General features: G+C 41.1%; 1 protein-coding gene across 4 annotated transcripts in view; it reads right to left on the reverse strand.

Annotated features, from left to right (window-relative positions):
* COL14A1 (collagen type XIV alpha 1 chain) overlaps window positions 1-19,333 on the reverse strand; it is a 123,460-nt gene extending 104,127 nt beyond the window's left edge. For 2 of the 4 annotated variants that reach the window (XM_037381269.1, XM_037381271.1), the window contains exons 1-5: window positions 19,142-19,332; window positions 15,337-15,458; window positions 9,575-9,691; window positions 8,331-8,474; window positions 5,001-5,087 (exon numbers count right to left, since the gene is read on the reverse strand). In XM_037381269.1, the coding sequence (XP_037237166.1) occupies window positions 5,001-5,087; window positions 8,331-8,474; window positions 9,575-9,691; window positions 15,337-15,424 (436 nt within the window). In that variant the 5' untranslated portion in view covers window positions 15,425-15,458; window positions 19,142-19,332. Of the gene's footprint in view, window positions 1-5,000; window positions 5,088-8,330; window positions 8,475-9,574; window positions 9,692-15,336; window positions 15,459-19,141 lie in introns of all 4 variants that reach the window. The other 2 variants (XM_037381270.1, XM_037381272.1) reach the window with 2 other exon arrangements.
* Between the last annotated feature and the right edge of the window lie 8,286 nt (window positions 19,334-27,619).

Raw genomic sequence — 27,619 nt, forward strand, 5'->3', positions numbered from 1 at the left:
TTGAACTAATCAGCATGTTCTCTCCTGTGCAATGAAAACCTCTGACCTCCCTAGTAAGTCATACTTACTAGATGACTATATTACACGCACTTTATGATGAGAAAGTAACTGCTACATTACATCGTGCATAAAGCACACAATCTTTTATGGGAGATAATTTCTCATCATTTTAAGAGTCTACAGTCTGTAGAAGGTTTATCCAGTGAAAGCTTGATTCGGAAGAGAAATCTGGTCCATACATGCTCTATGCTGTCCTAAATCATCCCAATTTGAGATTTACAAAAGGGAGTTCCCAAACTAAGACTGTGTGAATGCTTTACGCTAGCAGAGCACTAATAAAGTGCCTCTTGTATTGTGTGTCTGTACCAAGATTTGGTAGCAGGGAGGCTGCGGGGGTGGCCTTTTTGAGAAGAGGCCAGGGGCCACCCTGTGCCTGTGCACAGCTGGTGGCACCTCTGGGAAAACATTTAAGAAAGGGTAGAAAATGCCAGGCTGGGGTGGGGGGAAAGAATGAGAAACAGCAGAGGGAACCCCACAATTGCAGGAGGAGGTGCTCCATGGTAGAGCAGATATTTCCTGCAGCCTGTGAAGGGGACACACTGGAGAAGAAATACAAGAGAAGAAAAGAATGGTAGCAAGAAACCACTGTTTCTTGATCATAACCCCTCAAAACCACTTTTGCACCACTTGCTGCCTCTCTGAAGGGACTTGGACTGAGTGTAACCTGCAGTGATAACAAGGGAGGAGTCCGGGAGGAGGAATGAGGTCAAGTTGAGCCTGGGAAAGCAGGGAAGAAAGCTGTTATTTTAATGTTTGTCTGTTTTGTTTCCCACTACCAGCGTTGGCTTTTTTTTTTTTTAATTATTTTAATTGGCAATAAATTACATTTTCCCCCAGCTGACTCCATGGTAGTTTGTAAGCAGTCTCCTTGTCTTTATCTCAACCCATAAGCTTTTTCATTCCTGTTCTTCCTCTTTTCTTTTCCATCCTGCTGGGGAGGGGAGTGAGCAAGCAGCTAGGTGGGAGTTTGGCTGCTAGCCTAGGCTAAGCCACCATACTACTAAACTAAAAACCCTCAAAATAAAGCCCACAAAAGCAAGAAAATGAAACTGGCCTTCAACATTTTGTTTTTATTGAAATGGGTGACTAAGAACATTTCGTATACACAGCAAAATATTCTGGCATATTTGTCACAGGATATAGTCAAAACACTGGTTCTCTCCTCCCCAAAGGTATTTGATTAGAGAATCACTCATAGAAGCTCTCTGAGAAACTGTAAAAAAATCTGAGAAGGCACAGAATATATTAACCCCTGTCACTGTACAGAAAGGAGCTTTGTACATGTGGGAGTTGGAGAAGCGCCAGGGTACAAGTACTCAAATATCAGTGTGTGCTGAAAGAAGCTGAGTCTGTGAGCTTTATCTCAACAGAGAGAAAGAGAAAAGGCTTCTGACATTATTAATATGAACACACAGAGCAGCAATAAATCACTAAGCTGAAAACCAACAGGCTCTGAAAAATATAGAAATATCTAGAAAAACAGAGACTGGAGACTTGAAAGTGGTTGTGCAGAAGTAAAGAAAGTTTCTGGAAATCAAACATAAAATAAAGATTTGATGGATGACTGATAGACATTAAACCTGAATTAATTTGGCACAATGACATTACTAGATATACACTGGAGGTTTGTTTGTGATAAGAGCATAGTACTTAGAGCAGGAAAGAAAGGAGTAAATCTTTTCAAACTACTTGAATGGGCAGGACAGAATAGATGGAAAATTTTAATCTAGGTTACTGAAGCTGCTGGAAAAATTACTAGCAAGCCACACAAGCCACTGACAGAGTTCCATAACAACAGAGTGAACCCAATACAAACTAATTTAAGGACAGAAGAAAAAGGTAGATTTGGGAGTTTAGAAGACATCCACACCTCCAAGCACTACCCAGAGCCTCAGACTGTTGGTAATCAAATAGCAGACAGCACTGCAGAATCAGTCCTCCAAACCACAGATGAAAATAAGCACGAGAAGCTTTGAAACCATTTCAAATCATTAATACTGATACCCATCTTGTGTTTCTTAGTGAAGAGCTGGTTTCCATGAGTAGAAGGGTTATGCTGAAATCTTTGCCCCACTGAAATTGCAAGTGAAAATTCTGGGGTTTATTATGTGACCCTGAAGAAAGCATATTAGCTAAGTATTTATAAACAACAGATTTCTATGATTATGTGCCTTTTGTCCCTTTCAGGAAAATCAGCAGGATACATGAGTTATCATAATAACAAACTAGACCTTGCATTATTGACAAAGTCCACATGCTTTTTCAAGCATGCTGACAAGTGTATTGCTCTGTTTTATTAGCTTTGTCCCAAAACACTGATTTCAGATTTTCTGGCCTACTACATGCCAAATCTGTCCAATTATTCACACCGGAGAATTTTGCCAGACAGTTCCTCATAGGCAGGAGAATGACTGATGACCTTTGTCTTTCTAAGGCTTAAAAAGACACTCTAGTTTCTTCTTATATAAACATCCTCCTGTAACGAGTAGGGCACATGTTCACAGAAGGCACCTCCTTAGATCAAAACTTGACTCAATACTTGCAGAAATGGTGAAACAGGCTATTGCTATTCTTTCAGTCAAGACAAGAGCAGAAGCCACAACCACTAACACCATCAATCTAGACAACAGTTGTTTTCAACTGTTTTGTGGGCAAAGATTGCACTAGTTTTCAGATAAGATATTCTACTACTTAATAATTTCTTTTGTATTGTTAACTCCTAAGGTCTTAACAATTTGATCAAGGATATAACACAGCCACAGAATGTACCAGGATTGCTATTAAATCCATCAAATCTAGCCATATACTAAAGTGCTATGAAACCAATTAACTGCTGGCCTGTATTCATTTGGTCATACTCAAATAATTTCATGTCAAACATCTGCAGAGGATCAATTTATTCTTCATGGGTTTGCCATAAAAATTTGCTTTTATTTCTTTAATCCATTTTTCTACAGATTCTTCCTTATTTTTTCTAAACCAATTTCATTTTGAGGTGGAATGGTCTTCATATATTAAACTAGGAAAGCTTTGATACTATTACTCTTTGTGTATCAGTTCTGAATTCACTTCTATCCCAACTACACATTTTTTGCTGATGCTGTTATTTCTGTACGTTTTTGCTTGGACTCTCACCCTACACCCATTCCAACTGAAGTCATTCAGTTGGAATCTCCATCACTTTGAATAATCATTATACTGCACAAAGGGAAGAAATATGCAATAGCTAGACAGTAAGAAAAAAAGTCTATTACTTTACACTAAAATATAGCTGGGTTGGGAATATGGCTAAACAAAAATCAAGAATTCAAAAAAAATAGCATAACTTTTTTTTCTTTTTGGTCAGTTTTGATGGTCAAGAAGTTTGTAATTTTTGCCTTTCTTTAAAATATATACCCCAGTTTTCTAGTAAAACCTACTACAGTATGCGTAAGGCAATAGCTTTTCACAAGGGCTGAGTGGAAGTGTATTTTGCCCTGATACAAACTGCCCTGACACGACTGCAGAAGTTTAGATGAATAAAAATCTGTCTGGGGAGGAGGAAAGCAATTGACCTAAAGACTTTGCAAGTAAACAAGAATCCTAAAAAGGAAGAGACTGCAGATCCAATCTCCTTTTGCCAACTGTATTTTTGCCCCTACTCCACATAAGCATAAATCCTCTCCCACAGTCTGGCAGACACTTTCCTCTGTCTGCATTTAATCAACATTTTCCTATTACTGGCCCAGTTTTCCCTCCTTCAACTTTTATCACTTGTCCTTCATTAAGAAATCACACTTTCCTTCTTTAGTTCTCTCATTTCTTCCAACTCAGTCTTCCTCTAGACATGAAAGAAAGATCATCTATCCACTACCCTATCACACACTAGCAGGTATAACTGGCCTCTTTAAGTGTTGTAAATACAAGCTAAAATTTTCCCCAGCGCAGCCAGTGTGATGAATTCAAGGGTGCTTTGGCTTGAGAAATGCTGCATGGAAACAAACTTGCATAGTGTTAATAAATACAACATGACACAAGTATGTATGGTAAGAAGTAAAACCCACTGAAGAGAGAAAGAATTGCACGGGCTTCAAAGAGCTTTGGGTGAGGTCTTTGATACTTGCATTAGTAGAAGACAGCTAACAGGGACAGGAGAAGTGGGATCCTTGAAACTGTACAATTTATTCACAGAGAGACTATTTAAGGTCATATCAAGCTATTCTTGTCTGTGCGTGTTCAGTACATCATAAATAACAACTGCCGAGAATAATTACTGTTGGAATTACTTCATAAAGAAGATGCTATTTGAATTTTAGAATAACAGGAAATAGTTATATATTAAGCTTGAAATATATCTTACTGTCCATACTAGGCAAGCTTCTCATGACAAGCAGTATCACATTTCACCACAAGATTGGTTCCTTGCAACCAGAAAAAATGAATTCCTTTTTTTCCCCTTAAAATATTTAAAATGTTTTCACATATATATGGCTTACATTAGGACAAAGTTATCAAGTTATTATGTACATAATTATACAATAATACCAATTTGACCTTAGTGGAATTAACACTGCAAGTCTGTCTTGCAGCCAAGGTGATATGAAATCTTTATGTATATACACACACGTGCGCATGCAATTCTTTTACTACTCAAAGTGTATCCAGAACAGGCAACATGATTTTTCAGTGCAGGCTCAAAGACTGCTTTTGTGCTATTGATGGTGGTATTCAGTGCTTACTGTATAAAGTAGTAAGGCAAAACACAGAACTAAAAGCCATACTTCTGTTGCAGCAACTCTCCAATATTACTGAAAATACTGATTTTTTCCCTTTTGTTTAACTTAACCCTGGGAACCAGATTTGAAGTACTGACTTAAAGAAAATCTATGCAATGGCCAAGTTCAATAAAAAAAGTTGATTATTTTCAGAATATCACACAAGTCATATGTGTATGATCTGACCTTCTGGAGCTGGTTTACTCGCATTTGTTTTTTCTGGATCCTTCACCTTGGATTTACTTGTTTCCTTTCTTCTCTCTATATCTTTAACTGAAAAGCAAAAGGAGGGGGAAATAATCAATTAAACTAGACACAGTGCAGTCAGAAGCATGTAAATTTCTTCTTACAGATAAAGAAGTCCAATGCAACATGTTGCCATATGTTTAAGTAACAAGTGACTGTTACAGGGTTTTCCCTCCCTCCCTTTGGGTTTATACTTTTTATAAATCTTTCCCCATCCTATCATCATTAAAATTCTCAAAAGTGACTCTCCTCACACAGGAGAGTCCAAATACAGTGACATCAGCACCTAAGCCCACGCTGACAAGAACCAGCACTGGAAATATAGTCCAGAAAATTGGCAAAACTAGCTGGGGAAAGTCCAGCATCAGAGTTCCACTCCAAGTCATTCAACAAAAAAGCACATAAGCCAGCTGTTACATTATTCTCTTCAAAGAATCAGCTTAGATCCCATGCCCAAATCTGTGTTCAGGGCACCAGATACTCCCATGAGAGCAAAGTTACTCCAAAGTTCAGAATTCAACAGTTTCCTGTCCCACAAGTGGGTGGGATACCTCCCTTATGATGTCCCAAATCTCTCATAACAGCCAAGCAGAATCCAGCTTGATTAGCAATTCCTAATATTACATTAGTAGCCAGTATCACTCAGTCTGAAAAATTCTGGCAAAATCATTGCAAAAGTCACGTATTTGAAAAAAAAGAAATCCTTTCAGAATTTTCTTAGAACACTTATTGGTGTCAGTGTCTCAGCTGTCTACAATGGCCAGGAACAGCTTAAAGGAATGAACCAGAGAATATCTTTCATAGAAAACAAAATTCTGCTCAAATTAAAAACTTCAGTTTATGTAGAGCAGGATTATGACTGACGTTCATCCAGGCAGACACTGACCCTTAGCCAGGATCACAGCCTCTCTGTGCTATATCCTTCAGAAAACATTGCGAGAGTGTGAAAGAAGGTTGTTTGAATCTTGAAACATATAATATAAAATAGGCAATACAAGTATTCTGTTTTATAGAAGTGGAAGCAAAGTCAAATGGATTTCACTGATCTACTCAACAGTACATGGAATATCTGAAACTGTCAAGACCGCTCTAAGTTCCAATGCAAAATATAATCACAAGACCATCCTAAGGTCTTAGAAAGACAACAAGCCACTGCCAAACATCTGAGCGTGACCTCCTCAGTGCGATAATCTTCTGCAGGACCTACAGCTCTCGCACTCCAGGTACAGAGGTAAGAAAACTGGTGAAAAACTTGAAGTTTGTCTCCTCTCCTTATTAACACAGCACGTGTACCTGTACATCATCTGCATCCTTAGCAAACAGTTGTAAAACTGATTCAGAAGCAAATTCAGGTCCACAAGCTTACTGAGGAGTCAGCTTCTACCAAGGTAGGGTTACAGATAAAAGCTACGATAATACCAGGTCTTACTCAGAAGGCTGAGTTTAACCCTTACCTAAATTAGACTCCAACTAAAATAAGAGAAGTGAAATTACCAGAATAATGCTAGTATAAAAGAATGCCATTGTTTAGCCTTCTAAGAGCATTCCTTTGAGAAAAGGCTATGAGCAAGCTAAGAAGCTGCTTGATGGCCTCTAATGTTAGTGCTGTTGAGTGGCAAGTCTTCAGAGAAACCGAACAGAAGTCTGAAAATGCTCATAGAAGACAAGCTGATCACGTCCTGACAGAGATTTCTGGATTTGAGAAAGCTATTTCTAATGGTCAGAATTGTAACCACATCGGAAGAAGAGACAAGAAGACACCAGTTTTACTAGATATTTACACTGACAAAAAGCTGATGTAGTACATGTTTTTACAGCTGCGTTTTAAAAGGAAAAAATTCCCCAGTGATCTTTGTTAACTACATACTGTGTACTAGAATAAGAACATACTAGCACTAGAATAGGAAAGTATACCTGGCAATATAAAGAGGAATATTCTTTTAACAATAAAATTTTATTGTAGGCTTGAGAATTCTTTATACATCAATTACAACTCAGCAGCATTAAAAACATATTTCCAATGTACTAAACCAGAAGATATTCTCCAAGCTTTGTATATGTTTGACCTTTTTTCATCTCAAGAATTATTGACCATTTGTCAGAGAAGTGGAAAAAACCCATAGAATACAGGAGAGCAAAAGAGGATTTGAATACATGCTCTATCTGGTTTTACTCATGCAAGGCATCATATTGTCAAATGAAACTCCAGCCTCATTAAGTACCACATGATTTCACCTGTCACAAAGAAAGAATTTACTAAATAAAACATAACCCTCATATTCTTAAATCAAGTTGCCAGCTCTACTTTTCCTGAAGAATAGAGGCAGTTTAAAAAACAGCCACACTTAATTATAGAATTTGGTGTAGATTTCTGTGGGCTGCTCTTTAATGCTAAAGTAATCTGTGGTTTTGTGGGTTTCCTAACCGGGATAGAACTTAAAGTAGTAAACACAGAGTTGCAGTGAGGAAAAGCTAGAAAGACTTTGACACAAACCACATCAAGTAACCAGTATATTTTATCTTGTGCTGGTTCCAAGAGAAAGGTGTTTTAGCAATGGCAGTGAGAAATATTCAGTGTCAAGGGAATTCAGTAGGCTTTCAACCATACTCCCAGACTTTTTTTGTCTTTATCAAATTGTCACATTTTTGTCTTTATCAACCAAATCGCCACTGATCATATTTAACTGAACTGTTTAAGATGCAGATCAAGACAAATTAGCTAAGACATGTATATCACTATGACATAGATATTAAGAGTGTGTGTAGGTCAGATAAAAAAAGTCTTAAGTGTGATTTGTAAACATATTTTACAGCTGAAGATCATTAAGAATTCAGCCTTTCATAGTATCATTGAACTATCAACTAGTTGCCAGTTGGCACAGCTATAAGAATGTTTTAATAAAAAGCTGAACGAAGGGCAGGAAATTTTTAAAGTATCAGAATATAGTGCTTCCCTTCTGGTTTCCACTCACTGAAGATTCTTTTCCATGAGATACTGGTTAATTTCATAATGGAACAGGGAAGAAAGGGATTCCAAACCAATGCAGACAAAGATAGCCCAAAGCAAGAAACTCCTGTGCAAGAGCGACTGGATCAATTCAGGCCTCCAGCTGTGTATGTACCAGTTAAAATCTGTGGCTCTGGTTAGCCTTCCACCACAGAGGAACCTGTTTTTCCATTGTCCCACTTAGTGTTAGATTTTGTTACAATTTCATATGCTACATTAAATATCTGATAAATTCTGCATGTCAGGCATGAAAAGACACATACTTCTGAACTGGCCTTGCGCTGGCTTACTCTCCTTGTCTTCACTGAATGCAATGATCTGAAGGGCATAGTTTTGATCTGGAATAAGACCTTGAATAATTGCTTTGGTTGCAGTGTTTTGAAGAATTAATTGATTGGTTTTCCCACCTGTAAGACAGAAAAAAACCCACAAATAACTTTGTTTGCTTTTCTTACAGCACAGTAAATGTAATGACTTAGAACTACATCAAGCTCTAGAATGACCCAAGTGTTACCACTTTTTAGATTATCCATACAGCCAGACCAGAGGGCATCCTGGAAAACCAAGAAGTCAGGCAGCCTAACCAAAGACAGGGACCAATTTTCTTAGGTAGAAACACTCTAAGGTCAATCGGTCAGCCTTTTGTCTGGGCCTCATGGAATAGCCAATGTGTCCAGCAAAACTATTCATAAAGAAAAAAAAAATAAACATTTGACAAAAAGCTGTCAAGTTTGGTAACATTACACCTACAGGCTTTGACACTGCTCTGTGAGTGGCTGCCAGTTCTGACCCCACTGTACCCACATCAGCTCTGAATACCCTCTTTGCCCACTTCCTTCAGGCAAGGAAATTCTCATGTATAAATACAAATAGTACACATTTCTATGTATACATAAAGATTGTATAATAATATGTACAAAGATGTATTTTAGCTATGTGTTAAAAGTGTATCATTGTCTAAATTCAAGTATGTACAGTAGTACCTCTACACAGGTAGCCTGACACAGCCACGTTGTTGCCTATCTTTATGTTTCAAGTTTTCATTCAAAAAAATTTTAAAAGGTTTTGGGGTTATTTTTAGTCTAAAATCTTTTTGGTCTTTTCTTGGGAGCTCAGTATAGGAGAAGGCCCGGGGAGATCCACCTCAAAGCTTTGGCTGAAATAGGGTTCCTATGTTCTCCCTTGAACACTTCCTGAATTTCCTTACACCCCACTGGAAGAAAGGTAGAGACAGATGATCAGCGACAATTCCCAAGAACTACATATGGAGCATAACTAGCACCCACCCACTTCTACTACCTCAAGCATTCAGTTTCCATATTCTATGCTTATGACCACCCCCCACGAGATCAATTTCTCTCTTCTGTTGACCAGCCAATACTCTGTTAGCCACAGCTTGCTCGGAGTTCCTTAGCCCTGAAGGATGACACTAGCCTCTGAAAAGCTGTTCAGCCTTAGAAAGACAGTCCTTTCACCTTAAAAGAGAACAGAGAGACTTTTGTTTTACCTGAACTTGGAGTGACAAGAAGCTTATACCCAGTGAATTGCCCTTTTGGGGCTTTCCAAGAGATCTGTACACTGTCAGGACTGACTACATTGTATCTTAGTCTTGTTGGTGGGGACACTGCAAGTGGGGAAAGAAAACAACATTTTAAATTCAAATAAAAAGCAACCACCAATTTCAAACAAACAAAAATAAACACATATAGGAAGACAACACAAAATTTTAATGATAAAGGATGCAAGTTATTTAAAATGTCACAAACATCAGTTTATTAGTTTGTAAAATGACATCCCCAGGTGCACTACTTCAGACATACCTTTTATTTATCCCTTTATAGAAACAAACTAACAACCTAACAGCAGAGGACGGGAAGACAAACAGTGTTAGATGTTAAGACTCTAGTTTAGCAGGCAAAGCTGGTAATAAAAATGCTCTTTGTTAATATATGGGAATTAAAATTGCTCTCCTTGCTTACCCTGACAATATGCATTACCTAGCCTCCTTTACCTTGCATTATCATGGGCGTTTCCCCACATTTAAGGTCACTCAGGGCCAAATTTTCAAAGCCTTGTTGAAGACACAAAAACCAAGAGGAAAGATAGATATGCACAAGGCAGAGGGAACATCAGCTGCCCAATTTGCAAACCTGGCCTAAGCAGCACACAGACTTGCCCAGCTGCAAGCACTGCTTCAGTCTCAGCAAGACTAGCAGGCATGCACAGGCAAGTCAAGATTTAGACAAGGGCAATCTGGAGGGTAAGCAAATCTGGCTTCTATTTATATTGTACCATCACCTAGGTTTCAAACAGAAGCAGCAGGTGAAATGAGAAAAAGTATGACATGATTCAGAAAGAGGTGGTACTTCAGTGAAGCAATGCACAGAGCAACAAACGGAAAAGCCACCCTATGTTACTGCAATATCAGCAACTTTGTGTCTATGCTCATAAACTATTTTTTTACAGCTTTGCATCCTTTTGCTCAGGCAAGCTCCACTGGTGCTGGACAACACTCTACATGGCATTGCCGCTTTGCTTCAGGGAGCCACACACCTGCTTCACAGCAAACAACTGAAGCAGAGCTGCTAGTTGTGCAGCCCATGGTATCCAAGGCTGCCAATAACAGGAAACCTTCAGACATTTAAATAGGGTTTGGCTCACAGAACTGAATGATCTAGAGAGAAATGCAGCCAGGGAAGCTACCCAGATGCTGACCAACAGAAAGGGCTAGAAAAACCTAACACACACCTCCATCAATCTTACCCTCCTCTTCCCACTACCTCCACAACCCTCTGAACTGTCTCCTTCACTTTCCATGTCTCTGCAACTACCACCCTTAAGGTTTCTGTTACTAAGTCTATAAAATAAGGGAAAATGTGTGAAGGGGGGAAGTGAAAATTTCTTTTCCCCAGGGCCCAAGATAGCTCTTAATTGACTAGGCTCATGCGCATGGTTTGTTGGTCCACTAGATATAATTAACCAACAGCTCTCATGACATTTCTGAGATTTAAGGATTACAACATATGGAGCATCTGAGTCAACAGGCAGAATGTGCTAGCCAACAGTCTCTGGCCTCTTCATTTGACCTGCTACAGTCAATGCAGCTCTGGCACTAGCAGCAGCCAAAGACCTGTCCTGAACTGATTACTTTTTCCTACATGCTTATTTTTCCAACAGCCTGGGGGAAGAAATAAAAGAAAGAGGCAGGCTGTAGGTTTTTTTGAGATTTGGGGTGGTGTTTTTTTCATGTCATCTACCATTAAAAACATTTTGGGTCTTAGAATTAAAAATCTGAAGGTTTAATACAAGAAGTGTGTTCCCTTGCATCCAGCCCCTCAATTCATAAGGGACAGTTTTGCCAGACTAAAGGCAGGTTATGCAGTTCTCTGCCTTGAGGGAGTTCACACCAGAACACAGAAAAGAGAGTACGTAAGCACCAAAACCAGCTTAGAAACACCTACACATTCTCAAAAACTTCAGAGAACAAGCTCAAGAAGAGAGGCAAGGGGACAGAAACAGCAGGCAGCGCACCAGTTCCATACACTAAAAACTCCTGTTTCACAGCACAGGGCTTACACCCAAACAATGCATTTCTCCAGTTGCTGGGCACAACCTTATCAGACCTTGTCTTCAGACTGCCTGTCACCTCCCTGAAGTTTAGAGAAAGAGAGGCTGCAAGCAAGAGCGTGTGCAGGAATCACTGCAAATGCGAAATCAGTTCTTTGAAAATTTGGCCCTCGTATTGCAAAAGGTTTGGCTGGGCAGGTTTCTGCAAGAACATTCAGCATGCTGTAATTGTAAAAAAATGACAGAGACTATGGCAAAAAAGTTTTGAAAGCCAAGCAGACTGTAGTTATGGATTACAGCTTTTAATTCATTCTCAAGAGTCATTCTGTCTTTGAGCGATACATAAACCGCAATGAATTGGGGCTGAATGGATTAAGAGTGACAAATCATACCTAGACATTTGCAAACTATGCAGTTCCTTTTGTTATTTATTTGGTCTACAGAATAGCAAACTTTTGAACAATGACAGTATGCAAGTGTAAAAACGCTGCACATTTTACCAAGATTAAATGGTAAATTCGTATGGGGATTATAAGGCAAAGCAGACAGCAACAAAGTAACACCAAGAATTGACACAATAATCATGTCTTAGAATTGCAGAGTTAATTTTCTCTGCCATCTCCTTTCTGCTGTCATTCCATTCCATCTTACTTTCAGCTTAAGCATTTATGGAAGCACCTTCTAACAAAGAAGCATAATTCTGACATAATTGCTATTAGCCATCACCAAACCAGGTAAATTTTGGGAGCCCCTAAAAAACAATCACAGATCTTACAAGCAAAGAAGGACACAGAAGTTTTTCTGTTTACTACAGAGTTACAATGTGGAAAGACTAGAAGAGTTGTGCCAGAATAGTCTTTACATAACTAGTCAATTTTCACTGGGTGCTTTTTGTATCAAAGGTGGCAGTGCAAGGGAACAGACATTCCCACACAGCAATTAACCATCAGGAAGAAAAGAATTATTCACCAGACAGATACTCAACTGTGTCTTAGTTGTGCAAAGACTAATGTTCTGGCATAGAAAAGTACATATAGCTAAGGAAGTTAAAAATCTAACACTGGAACAGACAACAAAATATTGATGGGAATTACTACGCATTCACCAACCTGAGGAGGGTATCTTTATTTCTTTGGACCTTTATTGTCTGTGGAACAAAATCTCACTTCTTGCAGAAAGGGAAAAAAATTAATCCAAGCTGAGTCAGTTAACTGATAAAAATCAGTAGCTAGAGCTTGTTAAGTGGTTTTACAGGAATGCAAAAGAGAATGGCCGTCAGCAACATTAGAGCAGTCACCCAAAAGAAAGCTACAGACAAGTTCAAGACTTTGGTTTATACCACCAGGTAAATTAGCGCTCCAAATACATGACTATTGTGGACAACTAGGGAAAGAGTGTTTTGAACTATTCAGTTATCTCAATGGAAAGGAAGAATACCGTAAACTGCGTATGTGCAGCTCTCCAAGACATCCAATAGTCTAAGACTGCATACTAACTAAACCTTGTGGCTTCCAATTTCCTTTCGTCATAAGAATTGACCAAGTTAATATGTACTGCAATTACTTACCAATTACATTAGTAACACATGGAAATTATTGCTACACAAAGAAAAGTTTCCAACTTTAAATACAGAAGGAAAATTCTTAAAGCAAGTTTCTTTATGAATAAATGGAAAATTCTAGTGTCTTTTTCTTGCCCAGCACTATTTTTGTGTACTATATAAGAATATAAGTAGACAAAAGCTGTTGTTTATGTGACATTATGCTGAATGAGGATGAAACAGCAGTGATGAAAGAATAATTGTTGAGTAAAAACTGAATGGTGCTGTGTGGTTTATAAGGCATTCAAGCAATAAATGACATGAAACCATGTAGCTCAATGCAGATAGCTCCTCAGTTGAAGGAATAAGTTGTAGCTTCAGGCGTGTTGACTTCAGTCTCCCAAATATAGCGTCCTTTCCAAGAAGTCACATTACACACCTTTACCTGAACATCTTTGCCAAAGGAAGGAAACACAAACTGCAACTAATACCAGCTCTCCGTACACCTTGGCAGAGTGCACGGTTTCTTAAAACAGACAAACATACTGTTAGCTCTGTATTAAATCGTTAATAGCTGGCCAGCTGCATGAAAAGTTTACTGCAAGGGGTGGCAACCTTGAGAAAAGAAAGGATTTGAGAAACATCTCCTTACTTTAAGTGTAGCAAGAGATATTTTTATTCTGCGAACATGGAATAGAGACTTCCTATCACCTCATTGAATAATATGACGGCCATTTTGGGCCAAGGCAATAGTCCACTTAGCTTAGTATCACACCGCTGACAGCATTCAGCAGCTGATGCTTGCTGAAAGAGTATAAGAACAAGGGAAGTATTGTTCTTTATTCATCCAGTACATCAACTCTAGCTTCTGCTGGTGTGATGACTGTAGAAAAAATCCTGACCTTCATTTCATTCTATTAATAGTTTGAGAGTTTTCTCCCTTACATATGGCTGATAAAATCCAAGTTAAAAAAAAAAGAGTGGGGGAAGAGTATGGTTTTCCAAGCTCAAGGAATTTTGTAAAACTTTCTGGAGATGGATCTCAATCCCCAATCCTGTTTTGCAAATCTTAACCATATGTATTAGGACTGAAATACAGAGAGGACTAAACATATGCTTTGCTTTATTGGCTCATTAAGTCACAAATATTCTGGACCTCATTTCTGACCAGAATTGATGTGTTGAACATTGGGAACATGTATTTCTTCATTCACCTCACATCGCCCACATTAAATATTACTGCTTACATATGTCCCTAAGTTCTGGGAGAGGCTTGTAAAACACTCGTAGATTCCCAAGTATCCGAGATGGTATGCTTCCCCAGCACTTGAGTGCCACGCAGACCAGACAGCACTGCTACTTGCATTTACCAGAACCTGGAAAGCCTCAGGTTGCCACTAATCTCTGAATGTGCTCATGAATAATGCATTATACAAGATGCTTTAGAAGAGCCCCAGGATCAATTCTGCTCCCAGTTATGCCTATGCAGTCTCATATCAAAGGGCTTACATAAATATAAAGTTGAGAGAAATGTCTTTCTTTAGAAATCATAAGAACTCATTGGCATTCTGCCTCCCTTCTTCCCCAAGCAATAGGATAAATTTTCTCTAGAAGTCAAGCCACTGTCAATACGATCCAACAAGCATTTAAGCCTAACAATCTCAGCAGTATCTTTTAATACCCACAAAGGAATTTTTTTTTTCAAAAGCTGCAGAAGTAGTCTGTGACATTTAACAGTCCTGTGCAATGCTGAATGATGTAAGTGTTACAACAGCTACTGTTCCAACAAAGAAAAAAATACACATTTCATACAAGCTTAATATCATAGCTGGTCCTTCAAACTTATTATTTAGAGAACAGTCACAACAATTTCTAATCAGTACTTCCATGTAAATATGGGTAAAAAAAAAAAATCACTGTTTTGTATAACTTATTTTGAGACATCTGTATTTGCCAAAAGATTTACGCTACTTGAGATACTAGGGTCAAAGCGCACACAAATCTACTCCCCCCACCCCACGATCAGCAGCAAAACTTCGGCTTCATTTCAGTAGTACCGGATCCACATCCTACTAAGAGGGAAGTAACACTTGCATTTGGAATAAGAAAGTCTATTTCTGCACATAAGAGTGAAAAGCTCCAGCTTTTTAATCATGACTTACCTTGGCCCTGGGCATCATTGATGAAGAAAACTGCGACAGTTAAAAAAGCCAAGAGGAGATAGCTCTGTATCTCATACCGACAAAGCATCTTCCTCCCCTCAATACACACAGTATCAGCAGGTCTGAAAACACATAGGAGAAAAAAGAAAACAAAAAAACCCAAAAACTTATTAAACCTGCAAAGATAAAGTATCCACCTTAATGAGAAGTGTGGGCAAAATCTGGATTCCATTTAAAAAATATTAGGAATTTATAGACATCAGTGAAGCCAAGATTTCATTCTGACAGCAGCTTTATAACCAAAACATATTTTACCTGAAAGGGACAAAGAACTACTCAACATTTGGGCTACTCAACAGTTCTGAAAATTCAACCCATGTAAAGAAAAAAACTTTAAGCATACATGAGCACTAGGAGTAGAGCGTGCTATGCATAACAAGCTAAAATGGGCATCTCTACACAATCCAGTGTTGCAAGCACCTAATGAAGATGCCTCTGGTAGAGAACTCTGAAGCTCTCAATACCAAAGTAGGACTAAACCAGTCATCTACTTCTTATTCAGAAAGCATCCAGAATGGGGTGTGAAATTATGTATTTCAGGATTCTGTAATTAAAAAAAAATGAGATGAGAATTGCCCTGCAAGCCTACCATAAAACAGCAAATAGACGTACTCAATAACTCCAGTGAAATAATCATTGATCAGTTCAACTAAGCAATTTTGCACATCAGTTGTCAAAAAACACAGAAATTGGTTCGGAGGAAACACAAGTCCTCTTCTCACTGTCCTCTACAGCCTACTCTATTTTTCCTTTTTCCATCTTACTCAAAAGATTCTGCTCTTTCTGTTGTACTACCTGTCACTTAATGTGACTAAAGCAGACACAGCTCAGAAGACACGCAGCATATCAGCTGAATAAGCACTAATTCTATTTGTAGGTAATAGCATGGTCAAAAATATTTACTCCAATCAGTTAGGAACCTCAACACTTCAGAGTGCAGCTCTGTTACATGAATGCTCAAGGTAGTCCTAGGTGAACTAGCTGGGTTACAGGAAGCAATTCTGGTGCCAAAGAACAAGTTCCAGAATGGGTAATTTATCTGTCCACAGAAGCTAGGTTAAGAACAGTACAAAATTCCTTATCTGAACTTGGCCTTTAACGCTTTCCAGTACAATTATTCAACAGATATAGAAGCACCTCTCAAGATATATCAACATGTTCATAATAATGTGCTTATAAATGTTTGTTTATCGCTCAACTTTACTGCACTGGTTTTAGCTGATTTTCCGGGCCAGAAAGAAGAATTTTTGCTGCCCTCTCCTGTTAGCGTTTTACAGGAGAATTAGATTAAGATAATTAATAGTAGATTTCTTTCTGTCACCAAAGAGTCAGCATTTGAAGGTTTACTTTGGTAAATTTTGGTTTACATATTTCCGTGTTGCAGGTCCCTCTCATTTACCTCCTGTGTCACTTTCTCAAACATTCCCAACATACCATAATCGAATTTGCCTTCCATGCTTTCACTGTCTTCTGAAGAAGGCACAAAGCAAGTGGTACAACTACTATCTAATATAAAAGGCAAACTAAAGTACCTCAACTATTATTAAACAGATAACTGGACAAGACCTACATCTCTTTTTCTCTTCAAGTATTTATGATTTGCCATAATTATCCCAGGACTTGGTAGGTCTGCTGTTGCAAATCCCAGTCATGAATGTGTGATATGCTACCTAGAAATATATAGGAGTCTTAAACACTGTGAATTCCATCCCCACAGGATGTTACCTAGGTTTTAGCCAAATTATCAACAAATTTCACACAAATTAAATATATATTACAAATCTATATTTTACAGTATAGATCTCTCAAGACAGAGGCAAACAGCTAGATCCAATAACACAGATGTGTGCCAGAAACAGGTATTGCTATGCCCAGTTCTTAGGACACATCCTCCAGATGGAATTCAGAAACCCAAGCAAAGTGCACAGGCTTCCTACTACATAAAAACAAAGTGCCAGACACCCAAGGATCGGATCCATGTGAGTCAGCAGAGTCGGCAGACAGTTGCCTAGTGATAGGCAACAGGAAAAACGAAGAGTTAGGTCTTAAACAGTCTGAAATTCACCCCTTGTGCATCTCACAATGGGCATTGATGCTTCTCCCTTCACTCAGGAACAACCCAGAGCAACTAAACATAGACTCTTCAAAGAAGAGTGTACAACTCATTCTTCAATGCAGTCACCATTGATGATGTGCAAATCTTTCCACATAATAACCTAGACATTAAATTATTCACTCACGGTGATGGTTCCCTGTCTGCTAGGTTTGATATAAACCCTCCTCCCAAATAAGAGCTATGAATACTAACCGATGGGTAATCCTGCATAGAAACACTCTTTACAGATGCTTTTAGAGAAAAGTCATTGCGCAGAGGTGGTTCATTGGGATACATACAGCTGGTGCTGTATAAACTAGGCACAAGGTCACCTCTGCTCTGACCTGCACTTCAAGGTTCAGCTAACTAGGAAAGGTAACCACTGGTCTGCGGCCACCTTGTGGCTGACATCATCTGGGAATAAGAAGAAATATCTTATTGATCCTGCTCTTTATTAACTATTTGTAAAAATTATTGGACAGACTAGCCCTGGCAGCAGAGGCCAAACGCGGCCAAGCAGGGAGGCCTGCCCGTGAGGTGAGTCCCGCTCTCCTGGGTGCTCACAGCTCCTCTCCCCGGCGGGCTCCAGGACGCCTGCCTGCCTGCCTGCCTGGGGCCTCTGCGCCGGCCTTGGGCGACAGGGCACCTGCTCCTGAGGGAACAGCCTGCCTCCAAGGCCTCCCAGCCCGGCAGAAACGGGACACACACCCCCGCGCTGCGCAGAACGCGGCCAGCCCAGGCGGAGAGGCAGAGGCGCCTCGGCACAGCCCTGCCACCCCTCCCCACGGCCGGCGGCTTCGTGCTGCCCTTCTGAGTGGGAACTGGGTTTCTTCTCCCATCTCGGCGGGTCGTCACGGAGCAGCGTGGCCCGGCGTCCACCCCGCTGCCTGGGGACAGTCACACGTTCCCCGGGGCGACGATCCGCGGGGCGAAGAGAAGAGCGCAACCTGCCCCGGCACCGCCGCGGCCTCGAGGGAGCCGCCGGGCCCGCCGCCATGGCCGCCGCCCCCACACGGGAAGGGCGGGAAAGCGGCAGAGGGGCCGGCGGCGAGGCTGAGACGCCGTCCCGGCTCCGGCAGAGCCGCCGGCGGTGCCACGACCCGGCAGGCGCGTTTCGTTCGCCTCTCCACAGCCCTCGCAACACGGCTCCAGCCGCTCCTGACGCCCCGCCGCCACGCACTGCCCACGGGCCTCCCGTTTGCGAGACAGGTCCCCCACCCCGCAAGTTAAAGGGTCAGCGGGGGAGCGCGTTGCCTCCGCCGAGCTGAGGCGAGACGCAGGGGCTGCCCGCCGGGAACCCCACGCCGGCGGGGAGCGGCGGCTCGGGGGCGGGCTCGCCTGCCCGGGCAGCCACCCGCGGTAACACCCGCCGGCCGTGAGGAGACGTTGTAAAGCGTGCCTCCGTTTTAAAGCGTGACCGGTTATATTTTAGTTGTTGTTTTTTAGAAGTAAGGCTTTCGCGGGAGTTTCTAAGGGGCTCCCCCCTCCCCACCACCCTTCCGCCTCCTGCCTCGGCCAGCTCCCCCGCCGGGGCTCCCCTCGGGCCGCCGCGGGGGTGGCCGGGCAGGTGGGCGGGAGGCGCTGCCGCCGCTGACCCCCCGCCCGCCTCGCCCCAGCTCTCGAAGGAGAGGACGCGGAGCTCACACCGACCTGTGCGGGCATCAGCGGGGGAGCCGCCGGCGGGGCGTGCGCCGCTCGCTTTCACGCGTGGCTGCGGGTGCTGAGACGGCTGCGGGAGAGCCGCTTCCCTCCCCTCTGGCCGCTCTTCCCCTCGCTGCGCCGCATCTGATAAGGCGAAAGGGGAGCGAAAGGAGGCGGGCAATTATAGAGCAGAAGGTGGAAAGAAGGGGGGAGGAAAAAAAAAATAAAGGAGGGAGAGAAAAAAAAAAAAAAAAAGAGGCATGAGCGGTGCCTGAGCTCCAGCCCCCCGCCCCCGAGCCCGACCTCCGCGGCGGGGGCGCGGCCAGGTGCGCGGGGAGGCGGGCGGGGCGGGGCAGGTGCTGTGCATGGCGGTGTCCTCTTTCTTCTGTTTTTTTTACCTTCTAACTCATGTTCCTCTCCTCTAAGTCCCTCGCTCGCTTCGTTTTCAATGATTTAGAAGGTGCCTACTCCGCAGTACGGCTTGGAATGGGAGTATCCCCCGGTGCCGTGTAATGCGGTGTGTGGATTAATGATTCATCGGGGAAATATTTATATTAAAGTGTTCAAGCACTAGTCTGGCTTAGTATAAACCTTGATTAAAAGCGTCGTAGTACATATGCACGTTTTTGCCCTATGGACGGACACTGCGATGGGGACGTGGCACTGCGAATTCCTACAGAAATACGAGTTACCTTGAGCTATACGCTACCGAATTTCCAATTAAGGCTACTAATAAGTCCCGAGAATTTAAGAGGTGAATGAAAATACTCGTTACAACATGACTGGCCGTCTGTATGAAATTACAAATGAAATCACCGAAGAACTACAGTAAAGAAACAACAGCTGTAGGTGAAACAGAGATGTGCATCCCTTTTTTACTGTAAATCGAAGCCCCTTCTAGGGGCGAGGAAGGCAGTAAGTCTTGGGGAGACGACAAGGACCAACTGTAAAGCAGAACCTCCTGTTGCCATGTAGTATTCCCAGTCCTGCAGGCTCTTGTCCAAATCCACAGTACACAGATACCTTTCCACTAAAACTGCAGCAGTGTTTGAGCTTTAAAGAAACTCTTTAAGTCAGGTTGTTTTCTATAGCAAAGGTTAAAAAGCATTCCTACATCTAAAAAGCATCTCCAGATCGAGGAATCTGGGAGATCCTGCTGTCTGCAGTTATTCCACTGCACCTCCAGCTGGGTGCAACTTTTGCACCAGTCAAGAAGAGAGTAGTTTGCAAGGTAACAATTCCTCTGAAGCAGTAAGACGTTCGGCTCATTGACGTGAAACATGAACCATTTCCTACCTTTTCAGTCCCTAATTTATGTATTTAGCTAAACAGTAATATCCAGAAGACAAAGAAGCAGATGGATAGGTCTATTTGCAATGCCCTTGAAAACTCGGTAAGTGTAGCAGAGCGATAAATCAGCCTAATCCGTGACTGCTGCTGGCTCGTGTGTTTCAGGGCAGGACAAGGAAAAGCCAGCTGAAGTCTGGCTCCCTCTCTCTCAGTCGTCCGTCCGTCCCCCCCCCCCCCGCCCCCGATTTATAATGTAGTAAGCAAAGTCCATGAGCACCATCGTGTGGTTGCAGCTAGTCAGAGTACTGGGACTGAGTAAAAAATCTCTAGAATCCCGCCGATGGGTAAATAGATTCTGTAACTCTGCATCCTTCAAATTACTTTATACTTTAATCACCTGTTTGCAGCAGAAATGAGACTAACATTTTACGTTTATGCAAAGTGTGTGCTTTCAAGAGTAACTCAGCTGATTTTATCAATATCAGTTTATTCTCCTGATTTACAATGCTATTTTTTACACTATTTGTCCACTTTTTAGAGCGAATCACACGTTGCCATTCAGCTTTACTCAGCTTTCTCTGGAAAGCGCCATAGATCTCCTTACATAATTACAAGGAACAGCTCGTGTTCAAAAGTTCAAGCTAAAATTTAAAATTTAAAGCTTCCTTGAAAGAATTTCTGTAAGATGCACATCTACAAATAGAGTAAGTTCACAATATGCACAATATCAATGTGCAGATGATTTACCAATGTTTACTTTTTGTCTTCCATCCAAAAAAAAAGAACCCTGGAGTTTTAAGAAGAAATTTACTGAATGTAAATTTTCCCCATGAATTTACCTTCTACGATTTTGAACTGGCCAAGCCTTAGTGATTTCAAAAAAAACCCACAATGATTTACAGCCACCATGTTTTAAAAGCATTCACACCAGCAAGACATGGTCCATCCTTTGTTTGGCTATATAGATTTCACAAAATTCCTATAAATAGGATAACATGGGAATGGTATCAAAAATACAGCTGGAAACAATTCCACTAATCCAACATAAGACAGAAGCAGTGCAGGCTGGTGAGCTCAAAGTGAGCCAGGCTGATTATCTAATGGTACAAGTGAACCAACAAATGGATCATCAACAGCAGTATTTGTGAGAATTGAACAGAAACAATAATGGATGGTTTTGGTGGCTGTGGGGAAAAATTACACTGTAATTATCAATCCTCACCTTGCTTTAATATCTTCTGCTTTTTAGGATATACTTAGAATATTTCTCTGGGGTTTTTTATATACTAATGAATGCAATGTTAGTTGCTATGCCATTTTTTACAAGACTTGGGAAGTGAGAATATCAAGTTTGGAGGATATTTCTAAATTGTGAATAATTAAAAACTTAACAGGTCTTATATTCTTTCATTACAATTATGTTTATGAAGGTGAGTAGTGTTTTTCTCTTCTAAACTAATATATCTTACAAACAGATGTACATTTTTAAATGCCCTCTCTCCCCCACTATCCAATTGCATCCAAAGGTTTTGACTATGGAACATCCGTTTGTGTGACTCAAACTAGTCCCTAGGCCTAACAACAATCCATAGATATTTTTTTTTAATTTATTTTTTGCTGTTAAAAGAACTAAAGAACACAAAGACAGAGGTAATAATTGAGGTAAAGCATAGCTGACTTTTTCTTTATGTTTTGTAATTTTTATTAAATAGAATGGTACATACAATGCTTTTTGAAAAGTGGTTTGCCAAGATCAGTCTGTCAACACTTGCACTAATTAAGTGATTTATGAAGTCATGTGCTGAGAGATGGGAGAAGGACTTAGGACTGTATTTTCCAAATTAAAAACAGGGAAAAAAAATTGAATGAAAAATGTAATTGTGATACACTGCCTCTAACATATTTGCCGTGCTTACTTTTTAAAGTTTACCTTCATTAGTTAAGACAATTACACAGTTATATTGTGATATGAATATGCAATGAAACAACTTCTGGAAAAGGTAGCTAGTCTATTTTTTGTGATGTTTTTTTTCTAATGACTTCCTTTGTGCTACAACTATTTCTCTGATACCAGCCCCACAAATGTGGCTTTTTACATCTCTATTTTTAGGCAGGAGCTGTCAGAGTAGTCCAGCTTTGCATCATTATCGGTTGGCATGCCTGATAAGTCATTTTCATTTCCTTGATACTTTTTAGGAGATTTCAGTGCTGTCAGCATTTAGTGAGTTGCTGAGTTGATTCATCTGAAGCTTATTACACATAATGAGGTAAGTGAAAGGGATACATAAGAAGCCAGACTGATGCCATGGCCATTGAACTGTAACTGTTCATGTTTAGGATTGGTCCTGCTCCTCCAAATGTGCAGGAAAGGGAGCAAAACTGAGCAAATGGAACATAGGGAGGTGGGAAAATACCAATATTTCTTGGTCATGTATTTTTCTGTTCATCTCTCGGTATGAAGGTTCCAGAAGGTGATGGAACTGATAAAGGTATGGCAAGTTTAGTGTTTCATGAAGTTATGTTTTCATTCTGCAGTCAAATTAGATCCTTTTAGATTTGTGAAGTAAGATTAATCTATCCTGGTTTATACTTCAGCATCTGAGCTAGCTGTTGAGCTCTTTTCTGGCCAATGCTGAGGAACAGATATAGCTCGATGAGCCTGGAGACACAGCCAGGAGCTAAGCTCCCTTTTCTTAGGCTCTGACAAATGTAGCTCATCCAGATCCATTTAGGGAGGGAGTTCAGCCACACATTATGGTCCATGAGCAGCAGGGAGGCTGAGTTCAACCTGCTGAGAAACTGGAGCCCCAAGCACTAACTTAACTCCTGCACCCACAGCCTCCTCGCAGCTGCAATGAAAGGGCAGCCCACCAGAGAAGTGATGTTATCCTCACATGATGCTCACACAGTAGGAGCCCATCTCACCTCACTGGGCAGGGAGGGTTTGTGTGTTCCTTCTCCCTCAGGCTGCAAGGAGAAGGAAGAATTTCCTGGTCTGCTGCCAAGCAGTGTTCTGGACCCATGAGCGTTACCCAGGATCACAGAACCATTGGAAGACATGTCTAGAGAACATCCAGTCCAACCCCACTCATGTTCATGGAGGGTCAGCTAGAGCAGGTTAAACACAGCCATGTCAAGTCAAGTTATGAGTATCTCCAAGAATGGGGACTCCACAACCTCCCTGGGCAACTTACTCCAGCATCTGACAACCTTCTCAGGGGGGCGTGTGGGGGGCTGTGTGTGTGGGTGTGCATGCAAGAAAGTGTTTTCTTGTGTTCAGATGGAATTTCATGTGTTTCAATTCATACCCGTTGCCTTTTTCATACCCATTGCCTTTTCATCCTGTTGCTTGGTGCAATGAGAGGAGTTTGGCTCCCTTTTCTTCATTCCCTTCTATCAGGTATTTATCCATACGGAAAAGATCTCCCTGAGCCTTCTCTTCTCTAGCTTGAACAAGCCCAGCTCTCTCAGCCTCTCCTCTTTATGAAAGATGCTCCAAGCCCTTAATCATCTCCATGGCCCTTCACTGGACTCACTCCAATAAGTCCATGTCTCTCCTGTACTGGTGAGCCCAGTACTTGACCCAGCATCCAAATGCAGCCTTGCCAGGGCTGAGTAGAGTGGAAGGATTGCCTCCTTCAACCTGCTGGAAATGCTCTTCCCCATGCAGGCTGGGAAGCTGTTTGCCTTCTTTACTGCAAGGGCACAGTGCTGGTTTATGGTCACCTTGGTGTCCAGCATGCCCAGGGCCTTTTCTGCAAAGCTGCTTTCTAGTCAGTCAGCCACCAGTATGTACTGGTACCTGGGGTTATTCCTTCCTAAGGGCAGGAGCTTGCACTTCCCTTTGCTGAACTTCATGAGGTTCCTGTTTTGCCATTTCTCCAGCCTGCTGAGGGTGCTCTGAATGGCAGCACATCCTTCCTGTGTATCAGCCACTCCTCCCAGGTTTTTCTGCAAACTTGTTCAAGGTGCACTCCCCACCATTGACCAGTCCGTTAATAGAGGTTAAACAGCATTGGCTCTGATATCAACCCCTGGGGTACATCTCTAGTGACTGGCTTCCAGCCGGACTTCTCGCTGGTTGCAACCTCATGAAGTGCAACCAGGAATTCAGCCAGTTTTTGGTTCCTGCCACTGTCCACTTCTCTAGCCCATGCTCCAACAGTGTGTCGATGAGAAAGTTGGGAGAAAGCGTTATTAACATTAAAATAAACAACATTTCAGTTAAAATGCAAAACCCATAATCACCGCTCCCACTTGCTCCCAGACTGCATGCTGAGACTTCATCAGCTGTCCCGAGAGAGAGATGTGTTTGATGGGCAGATCCTGGGAGGCTGCCGACATGGAGGCAGGGTGCTCTGAGCAAAGAGGAAAGACCAGACTTTGTGATGTTTAGATCTACTAGCAGCTGGAAATAGGTAGGCTCAAATATGATATTGGGCTGGCCCAAGCGAGCACAGATTTCTTTTCACCAGATTACACTGCAGTGCAGATTAAGTTGCAGCCCACCAATGGTAAAACATTACACAGCAAACCCCCCATTTTTTACTGAATAAGCAGAAGTCCTACAGATTCTGGCTGGCTGTGCCAGAAGTAATTTTCTTCAAAATTAAATCCAGGCTGAAATGAACATTTAAACCCAGTAAGAGCTGGAAGCAATACCATGGTGGTCTCTGTAATATATACTTAGAGTAATGAATACAAGAGATGTCTGGAACAAGGACGAATTCCTTTCCAAATAACATGTATCTTAAGCTGTTACCTAAAAGCAGAGCTTCTCGTCTATTTCCTACTGAGCTTCTTGTCTGAGCTCCTACCCTACATACTCGTGAATGCTCCAGTTACACATCTCTGATCGGCCCCAGTCTACTTTCAGCACTTTTCCACTATACGTGGCCATGAGAGTAAAATGCTTGACAAGAGGAACAAGAATAGTTAAATACTGTCCAATGATCCATTTTTCCACCTTGTTGATTAATGCAAAACCCTGAATTTTCAGTTTTTTGAATTTGCAATTTTAGGAAAACCACATCTGTTCATTAGGCTCTGAAAAATAATTACGGAATTGTCTCCTACGATAATACTGCTTGACAACACATAGAGGTGGGGTTTTTTTTGCCACTGAATAAATACCCAAACAAAACTCACTTTTAAGATAGCAATTTATATTGTTCATAAATTTTATTCATCTGTTTCTTTTGTTTAGTTTTAAACAGCCTGGTTCTCTTTGCTGGTTTTGTTTTAAGGGATTTGATGTGGATGACAAGGTTCAGAGATGGGTGCTTTGTTCCCCTACACATCTTTAAGCATCACAATTGGAATTTTCAAGAATAGACTCAGTCTTACGGTATTTACTTAAGTATATGTTAAACGTATGAAGTTAGCTTTCCACAAATAAAATGCTAAATTGACCTTAGCAGAAATCTTACAAAAGACAAGTGATACTGAAATTTGTATTTGCCACAGAAAAACCGATTACTGTAAAAAATCATAGCCTGTATTTCAGGGTAATTTTACATAAAATGTGAATGGAGAAAACCAAGAGAAATATTAATATTCTAGTTGTTGCAAACAGCTCAATAAAATTACCCCTACTCAATTACTGAAGAAATTCCGTATGCCTTCCATTTTTACATTTCAGGGGCATTTAAGCAGCTGAAATAACCGTCACTTAATTTTTTTCCAATAAAAATCAGTATACTGGTATTCTCACATTATCAGGTATGAGAATTTACAGCAGTTGAAAACATTTTTTCCAGTTGTGAGGCAATAACAGAGGGGGGCAGTCTTGGACCAGAATCTCCTTTGCGTATTAACAAACCCCTCTCCAGCTTCTGAGCGTCCAAATTCCAGTACTGCATCTGCTAAAACACAACACTTCAATAGCTCCCGTCTGATCTACGTTGTAAGACTCAATAAATTATCAGCTGCAAAGACCTGCATGACTCAGTTTCTGTGCAGAAGGGTTCCACTCAGCCAAAGCCAACCCGTATGAAGCTGCTCTCCAGAGAAGAAGGTGCTGCCATGGGATGGACTGTGGTGCTGCTCAGGATTACTGCTGAAGTCGTAGAGTGGTACCTACCCTCCAAGAGTATGTGTGGCTGTTGTCAATGAGCTGTCTCAAGATTTGCCAAGAGTTGATGGGATAAAGAGAAGAAGGAGGCAAAGTTTTGGTTCTGCTCTGCACATGTTGCAGAACTAGCTCTCTGTGTCTCCTGTGCACCCAGGAAGTGCTTGGACATTTCCCACTGAACATGACTTAAGTACCTTAAATATAAAGCAAAAAATGACAGGATATTACACAGGAGGAAAGCAAGTGTATATACTAGCCTTAAACAAATAGCTGGCAGTAATTATGCTCCAAAGCGATTGATCTGATGACTTAAAGAATTATAGGGTATTGTGACAAAGAATATGAAAGCTGAAAAAAGGAGAGGCAGTAGTTTGCAACCACGAAAAGCAGATAACATCTCAAAAGCTTTGGGGTTAGCCTTCCCCCACCCCCACCACCCACCCCCCCACACCACTCCCCGACTATATTTTATGCAGTTGTACAAGTTTTTGCAGCATCTGGATCTTGCACTGAATATCACCTCAATCCATGTTCTTCACAAAACCCAGGTAAAAATAGGACATTTAGCAACACTCCATCTATGATGTTACACCATTTTCTAGTATTTATTGAGTGAACTGCAGTGACTGACTTCTCATCTCAGGCTTTTTGACAAAGTACTGTAATCCGCATGTCAACTCTTTTTTGCTATTTCCTTTCAATTATCACTGTTTGGGTGCTATTGTAATCTTTAATTTACAGGTGGCATCCTTCATAAATGCTAGTTTAAATGTTCTTGTAGTATTGTCATTGGCCACCATAATGTTCTTTATCATACAGTGCACAGAAGAATGTTTGTCCATGGCCTGTTTAACACAGTGCTTAAGGTAAGTCAGTTTACAACAGGGCCCTGAGGAAAACAGAGCCTTGAAGAGCACAACATTCCTTACAGCACAGTCTTCAGAGATACTGGTGGAGTAGTCTATATTCTTCATTATCTTACACAATTAAAATCTCTGTCCCTAGGTTTGCAGTATTGGAAGGCTAGCTAAAACATCTGCTTCGGGTCACTAGGCATTTAACAACGTTGTTATTATTTTAAATAGTTGATATTAATATTGTTATTGTTATTATTATCATCATCA

This window comes from Falco rusticolus, chromosome 3, assembly GCF_015220075.1.
Source record: "Falco rusticolus isolate bFalRus1 chromosome 3, bFalRus1.pri, whole genome shotgun sequence".
NCBI classification, from domain to species: Eukaryota; Metazoa; Chordata; class Aves; order Falconiformes; family Falconidae; genus Falco; species Falco rusticolus.